The 8,366-nt window shown below is 43.0% G+C and overlaps 1 gene segment (V, D, J or C); it reads left to right on the top strand.

Annotated features, from left to right (window-relative positions):
• The first annotated feature begins 3,956 nt into the window (after positions 1-3,956).
• Positions 3,957-4,551, top strand: LOC142871419 (immunoglobulin heavy variable 3-74-like). The segment is given in 2 exon segments: positions 3,957-4,055; positions 4,157-4,551. Coding segments are annotated over 2 exon segments (441 nt in total).
• The last annotated feature ends 3,815 nt before the right edge of the window (positions 4,552-8,366 follow it).

Consider the following 8,366-nt stretch of genomic DNA (forward strand, 5'->3'; position numbering starts at 1 on the left):
CTTGAAACAGCTTCAATTCCAAATATATTCAGGGGCTGCTATGGAGTTGGGCTAATTCACGCCAGTCAATCATGCAGTTTGTGTTGGGGTGATGTAGATGTTTCTTCTTAGGTTGTTGAAATACAGAAGCCTCTTTCATGCCTCTTCCGTGGACACAGCAGAGTGTCTGGAAAACCAGCCTGGACCTCAGGACTCTCTCCTTGAGAGAAGACTTTGATGAACACAAATACTCTCAGTGCTACAGACACAGCTGGGGAAGCTGCTCAGCAACCTGGTCTTCATGAACAAACCTGCATATGCTACACTGTTCATGTCTTCTCATTGCCAATTATAATGATTTTTATTCAGTGAACAAGTTTCCCCCCCAATTTCTGGCAGAAAATCTTCACATCTTTTTACAATAGAACTATATTGCTAATGGTTTGTGGAAGAGATGCATTTATCAGGGTCAGAAGAAAACTCTCTGCTGCAGGAAGCAGGTTCCCTCTGACCAACCACTGACAGCTGCAGTCATAGTCCACATGTCAGTGAGTCCTGGCGTGTGGCTGTGATCCTATGATTTAGTCCTGGTGCAGAGCACAGCTCCCTTCTGAGTAGCTGTGTGACCCTGAGGATGTGGCCTCACACCCATGAACCTCCCACTGAAAGATGTAGATTGGGGATAAAAGTGATAATTTAACATGTATGCTATTTAAAATGATGTCAGTGTTGTTAGATATTCTCATCCCCTCTAGTAGTGTCATTTCCTTTCCTAGGATCCACAAATGACCTGTGTGAGCCTCACCTCTGATGGCCCAGGGAACCCCTGCTCTGGCCCTGCCCTGACATGTCACACCTGTGAGGCTGGGGCAGGTCCTGCACCCTAAGCACAGGGTCCTCACACACACTGACTGAGTCAGACCCTGTTGTCTCTGAAAGGCCCTTTCCTCCATATCATTTCATGAGCAGAGCATTGATCACCCCCTTGTTCCACCTGGATATTCAAACATATTAGTAAAAGAAATTGTTATAAATAAAGAAAAATCTACCACTCTGAATGTAGGTGATGGGACAATCGCCCAGAAGATATGGGGGCCAAAATACTAGCACGAATCTGGGCTCCTGTGTTACAGCTGAAGATCTGGGCCAAGGTGCTATAGGACACTGGAAGGGAGAGACAGACCCAACGTTTAGATCAAGGTGAGACGTTGCTTACCTAGCGGTCACTAAGTCCATGATTTGAACATATGGGAAAAGGTCTGTCCTTCCTTAAGCAGGGGGTGTGTGTTGTGAACTTGGAGTGACAATGTTATAAGTTACTGCTCACAGAGAAGGAAATTGTGCATATGTCCCTTTGTGTGGATAGGTTGGCAGTGTGTGTTCATCTCCAGGGAATAGATAACTATATCTACTGTAAAGAAAAAGCAGATCTTGTGACATTTATAGATATTATTAATGCAACTGAGGCTGGACACTGGATCATGTTATAATGCTTGGGGGAGGCCTAGTAGGAAAAATAAAGTCATTATAGATATTTTTAGGTAATTAGATATGCAATGTTGAATTTCAAATAAAAATTATAGTTTATTATATTTCAAATAATAAGCAGTACAGCTAACCAAAGTATCTTCCTAAGCTATGAACAGAGTTTTGTAGTCTTACAGGTAGCCTGTTTATGCCACCCGCAAGGAAGCCTGGAGAGCAAGTGGCGATGAAATCACAAAACTCACTTTCCACAGCTTGTTGAGAATTGAATATCTTTTCTTTCAAGATGGGATCCAAATCCAAAAAGAAGTGGTAGACAGTTGGTGCAAGGTCTGGTGCATATTGTGGCTCACAGAGTGTCCAAGTCCAGCTGGTGTAGTTTGAGCAGTGTCGTTTGTGCGGCATGTACTCAAATGTTGTCTTGCAAGAGGACTGGTCTGTCTCTGTTGACCAGTCTCAGGTGCTTCATCACAAGAATCCTCATCATTTCATCAAATCGGTGCAGCAGACATCGCTGTAATTGATTGACTTCACATATTAAACAGTTATTTTACATTTGCTGTGTGACAACTTCAGACTATGGGCAATACCTGAGTCTGCTCATGAAGAGGGGAAGGACCTCTTCCTGGAGTCACAGTAAGTCTCTGGGGAAGATGGTCCCTGAGAGTAGGCTTTGGTGTGGAGAAGCTCGGGGTGTCCTTCCCGATGTTTCCATTGCCCTGCCTCCCAGACCTGCATGGTGTCTCTGTGGGTCCCAGAGTAGAGGAACTAGTGGCTGTGGGAGAGGTGGGTGGTCCCAGCCTCATGCTGTGCCAAAATCTGCCTCCAGCAATTCAACAAAGTTGTAATGAAGATTTGTGGTAACTAGTTTGTGGTTCCTGCAGCCTATTCAGGAGGTAAGGAGGTCTGAGCTCTGTCTGGATGCACCCACCTCTTCCCTATTCAGTCTGGTGCCTTGCCTTGAGAACTCAGCTCTGTGATTGGTTCATCATTTATTTAAAGTGGTGAACGATGATGCACTTTACATCAGCTTAAGCTGAAACTGGAATTCTGGTTATTTATTTCTGAATGCCCAATAGCTACCCCTGTCCCTATTCTGTTATCTATGAACCAAATTGCTGTGCTGATGTGCCTGTACCATCCTCAGCTTCCAGCAGCCCAGTGCACACTGGTAGCTGCATCTTGCCACAGCCTGCATTGTATATGGCAGCCTCTGCCCCAGAGCAGCTTGTTCCCTGGCTCTGTCACTTCCTGCAAAACTCATCACTGCCCCATCTCAGGTTAGATTTTAGTGTTATAGCATCAATTATATGAAGTATTAAATAATGTCTGCAAAATTGCAACTACTTCAGTTTGTTGTTTTCAAAGTTGTTCTAAGAATGAAATAAAAAAAAATGTTTCTCACCATGTACAGCTTCAAGCTGAGTAACAGATTTATTTGTAAGACCCATAAAATTTAAGTATTATATGTCGATCAATATCTTATCCGAAAAAGACACTGCAAATGTGTTCATTGGAATAATATGCCTTGTTAACATCTATGAACATTTGATACACACCACAGCATGACTATGTTTGCTGGTCTTTATGCTGAGTTATTAAGAGTACACACTACATTATACCATTTTTATGTATTCTAGAGCTTAAAAAGTAAAGTAGTTTAAACAAGATCAACATATGCCTCAGGTAGTCATAGAAGAAAGTTAGTGGAAAGAAGGGAAGACAGAAGAGATGGAAACATTACCAAGAACTGATTTTCTCACTGTCTTCATAATGATTGTGGATGTGTCAATATTTGTAAATTGCACACTTTAAATATATGAAGTTTTCCCCATGTCAATTATACCTCATCAAACTTATTTCAGATAAACAATAAAATATAATTGGTAAGAAATCGTACAAACATAATATGTTACATGTCCAAGCACCCTAAAAATTCTACAGCATCAAGCCTAGGCCTCTGCATATGTTGGAGTAAAGTCTAGGTGTGGAAAATCACACATGTTCTCATTACAGAGTTCGTGAATCCTCACTAGGCCTGTTCAGCTCTGTGCGGCAGTTGGTTCATGGGTCCGGTGTGTCCAGTGCTGAGCGGCACAGGCTCAGATACCAGAACTCACTTTTAACAGACACGAGCTCCTGACCCATTACACAGGCTCTCCATGCGCTGGGGTGGCCCTCACATTTGTAACATGGAAAAAACATGGACGGTTACAAACATGATCCATGTCCATGTATCAATAGGAAATATGATGACAGTTGCTAAGTATTGATCACATTGTAGTCTCATCAGAATAATTTATATTGTATCAAATGTTAACCTTGTCATACACCTGCCATCTGACACTCAGTTGTGATCTGGGCCAGCTCTGTTCTCCAGTGTCCCACACAGAGGTTGCTATATAGCAGGGGTCATGCAAATAGGGCCCTCCCTCTGCTGATGAAAACCAGCCCAGCCCTCACCCTGCAGCTCTGGGAGAGGAGCCCCAGCCCCGGCATTCCCAGGTGTCCCTGTTTGGTGATCAGGACTGAACACAGAGATACCATGGAGTCTGGGCTGAGCTGGGTTTTCCTTGTTGCTCTGTTACAAGGTAATTCACGGAGAACTAGAGATATTTGTTGTGTGAGTGGATGCGAGTGACAGTAACAGGGGTGTGTGTGGCAGTCTAACCAGAATGTGTCTGTTTTGCAGGTGTCCAATGTGATGTGCAGCTGGTGGAGTCTGGGGGAGGCTTGGTCCAGCCTGGGGGTTCCCTGAGACTCTCCTGTGCAGCCTCTGGATTCACCTTCAGCAGCTACTGGATGCACTGGGTCCGCCAGGCTCCAGGGAAGGGGCTGGAGTGGGTCGGAGAAATTAATGGTGATGGTGGTAGCACAAACTACGCAGACGCCGTGAAGGGCCGATTCACCATCTCCAGAGACAACGGCAAAAACACGCTGTATCTTCAGATGAACAGTATGAAAGCAGAGGACACGGCTGTATACTACTGTGCGAGAGACACAGTGACAGGACATCAGTGTGAGCCCAGACACAAACCTCCTGTGGGGACATGCAAGGCCACCAGGGGGTTTATCCCTAGTGCCTGAGCAGGTGCTGAGGGAAGTTGAGGTTTCCTTCCAGACCTTGCTGTTTCCTGTCTCTCTGCCTGTTAGTCTTCCTCAGGACTCATGGTGGTTTTTTTCCCTGCAATGTCCTGGGTTCTTTCATCTACAATTGGATGGCTTCTGACCTGATTTTAATACAAACTTAAGCCTTATTTTCTTTCAGTTATATGCTGTTGATAAATTTTCAGTAGTATCCTTATAGTAAGGAAACATCCACAATCCCCTCTAGAGTCATGAAGGGGTTTGTGTTTGCTATATGCTGTGTTGGACATTGAGGAGCAAACAGTTCTCTGGAAACATGGCTCTGTATGTGCTGGGGGTTTGTTTATCCCCTGCCTTTTGTGGGGAAGAACCATCATTTCAGTGTGTCCTCCCCTCTTCCTGGCTACTGGTTATCCATCCTGAGATGAGTCCTTCCCCTTATTGTTCTGTCAAAGCTCCTGGTCTGCCTGGACATCCACACAATGAGGCAGCAGGTCCCTTTGTCCCTCTCTCATGCCTGCTGAATCAGCTCCTTCTCCTCATTCTCACTGAAGCCAGACGTGTTCCTACCATTGACCATGCTCCCTGCAACACCCTGGTCTGGGTGGCAGCACCCCACCCTGGTTCTTGTCTCAGGAGTGGAGGAATAACACCCGCCTTGCACACTCTGGTGTGGCAGAGTGAGCACCGTCTGCTCTCCCTGGGGGTGCGTGGCAGGGTCTGGTCAGGAGGGGCCTTGTCTCTGTGCACCTGCCCCTGGACTTAGACTCAGGATCATTCTGTCAGCCAGGTGCAGGGGTCCTGTGGTGGTGGACCATGGGCCCAGCCTGAGAGCCTTCTGCAGCCTGGGCTGTGAGAACTATTGGTAAACCCTGGTTTTCAGAAAGGACGCTATTCTCATAGATAGGAAATAAACCAACTCAGAGCTTACAACTCAATGTCATTGTACTTGCCAATCCTACATTTGCCAGTGACGGCATTAACCTTTACTTGTACCAGAATATGTATTTTAATATATACAAATGTTGAGATTGGAATAGACAGACTTACACATAGAAGAATATGATTTTCAACCACAAACTCATACTACAGGTAAAATTGTAGTTAAATTAACAACAACAAAAAAATAACACAGGAGACTCTCTTCAAAATCAAGCAAGTGGGGGTGCAGGAGGGGATGTGTGAATTCACACCTACTGTGTACAGTGCACACTGTCTGGCTGATGGGCAAATTATAACTTTGACTCACTGCACAAAAGTCATTCATGTAACCACAATGTAACCCTGTAATATTCTGAAATATAATTCACTAAATGAACTAATTAATTAATGAAAATACAGAGAAAAGTGTGTTTTGAATGGGAAATTTATGTTAGTTTTTTCACATGCATATGTATGCATTGGGGCTATGTGTGTGTGTTGTGTGTGTGTGTGTGTACAAGTTCATCCGACAAGAGGTGCTTGAGGTTCTTGTATCTGTGATTCGCGTGTCTGCCATTAGGTCTGGAACATTAGTGACCAGCACCTCTTCAATATGTATGTTTCTCCCCTTTACTTTGACTTTTGAGATTCCAGTTATGTCTATATTATGCTCTTTGATATCGATGTTCTTTTACTTCTCTGTTTCTCCCTTTGCATGTTATGCTGTGTAATTGATTGGGCCTATTTCCAAGGTCATGGTTTCTTTGAAAGGTGAGGCCACTCTGCTGATGTGCCTGAGAGATGCTTGTTTACTTCTCACTGCAAAGTGCTCTGCGCATTTCCATCCGACTCTGTTAATACCCATCTCTCTGCTCAAGTCAGCTGCCTGGTTTTGTAGCATGGCTATACTCACCTTTACACATCTTAAGATATTGATTACAGTTACTTTCACATTCCTTTTAAATCAGACAGTTTTTCTGTCTGCATTATGTATGTACCTCATTTAGAAAATTTATCATTATGATTTATTAAATTCTATTGCCATACCCTATAATTTTTTTTCTATAAGGTAGACATGTTGGATTTCATGGTTGTTTTTGGCTTATTATTTTATTTTCATTTCTTCCTGTATAGGACCACACCTGTATTTCCTAGGCATATACTATGGAAGTCTTGTGAATCTACTGAGGTCTGCATTTGAAGTTTATTGATGCCATGTCTCCTTGTGTTAAAGGTGTTCTCTGCTCTGACCACAAAGGATGTAGGGTACCCTCCAGAGATATCCTGCCTTTGTTTCCTATTTGGCTCTGTGTTCTGACCTTTTGTTTTCCTAGAAACAACTGTTTCATCTTCCCAAGGTGCATTCTAGTTTTAAATTTACTGGACAGTTGTCAACACGGTGTAAAGGGTTGATTGACATGGCATACCTTGACTTTCTCACTGAGTCAAACTCCTCAGCGAATGTAATGCCCCTTGACACAGTGACCTATTCCAGACATCCCTGTTCCTCCTCCAGATGAGACATTGCTCTGTGAATTCCCTTCCTCTAGGGTAGAGTGTCTTCTTGCTTCTCCCTAAGTCTTCTCTACTGCAGCTCAGGAAGATCAGCCAATCTTCTTAGCTTCCAAATATGCTGCACTTCTCACAGATTAAGGCTTCTAATCCATATGATGGAGAGGAAGTGTGGTTCTGAAAAGAACATTAGTGGGGACGTCTGTCCCCTCCCAGTTCTTAAGTGTTCCTCCACTGTCCCCAGGATACAGGTTTAGGTGGTTTCCTCCCTGAAGATTTATACTTTAGTTCCGTATTTGTGAGGTCGGTCTGGAGGCATTTCAGAATTACATTCTTCCTCTCTCCCACACCCAGTTATCCGGGGGCGGGGGGCGGGGGGAGGGCATATTGTGATGTGTCCCCAGTGCTACATAAAAAGACTTTGAAGGAAATAAAATAGCAATACCCCAACTAGGTACCACTAGAAGGCTCAGACCATAAAACATTTACTATAATCTAGTTCAAGCGATCAAGTGCATATTTCTAACTCAGTCTAGTCCTGTTCTATATGTCATCCCTCTGGTGGCCTCTTTTTAAGATTAACTAATATTCTGGTCCCATATCTCCCAGTAAGAACTTGTCTCTGTACAGATTTCAACTGTTTTATTTGTCATAGAACTTCCGTATCTGAAGTATTGAACAAAAAGTGCTAATCTGCAGCATGTCGAGAGCTGTTGGTGTGGATGAATATGATGATTGCAGTGATGATGTCCTTGGTCTTGCTGCTGTAGAAGAAGATCTGTGTTCTCTGCTGCCTACTTATTCCAGTAGAGTAGTGGCTTTATCTATATGACCAAGTATTAGAAAAAACTCAAATACCAGTCAGTATCTTATTAAACATGCAAGCTTTGGTAAATGTATTCATTGGAATGTCACTCATTATTAATTACTGGACATGCTGTGCTTGGTAAAAACTACAACATTGTTGCATTCACAGTAATTTATGTTTAATAAGAGAAACCAAATTACATGATTCTACTTTTATAAATTCTAGAAAATTAAAACTAATATAAAGTGACATAAAATAGATCAGTAATTTCCTCTGTGAAAGGCAGGAGAAGAGAAGGGAAGAAGAAGGAGAAATTTCAGAAAAAGCGTAAGAGCAAATATTGACAAGAATTGAATTGTTCACTGTCTGGAACATAGTGATGACTATGTCAACATTTATCAAGTGTGAACTTTAAATATGTGGGTTAGTGTATGTCGTTTGTATCTAATTAAAGTTAATGCAAGTAAACAAATGGATGATTTTGCAGGGAAAGCATGAAGACAAGAGAGATAATGACACATTCAACAGTAGAGACTTTGGAAATCACATCTGTCTGCAGCCTGCATGTTGGGGA

This window comes from Microcebus murinus, chromosome 6 (genome assembly GCF_040939455.1).
Source record: "Microcebus murinus isolate Inina chromosome 6, M.murinus_Inina_mat1.0, whole genome shotgun sequence".
Classification (NCBI taxonomy): Eukaryota; Metazoa; Chordata; class Mammalia; order Primates; family Cheirogaleidae; genus Microcebus; species Microcebus murinus.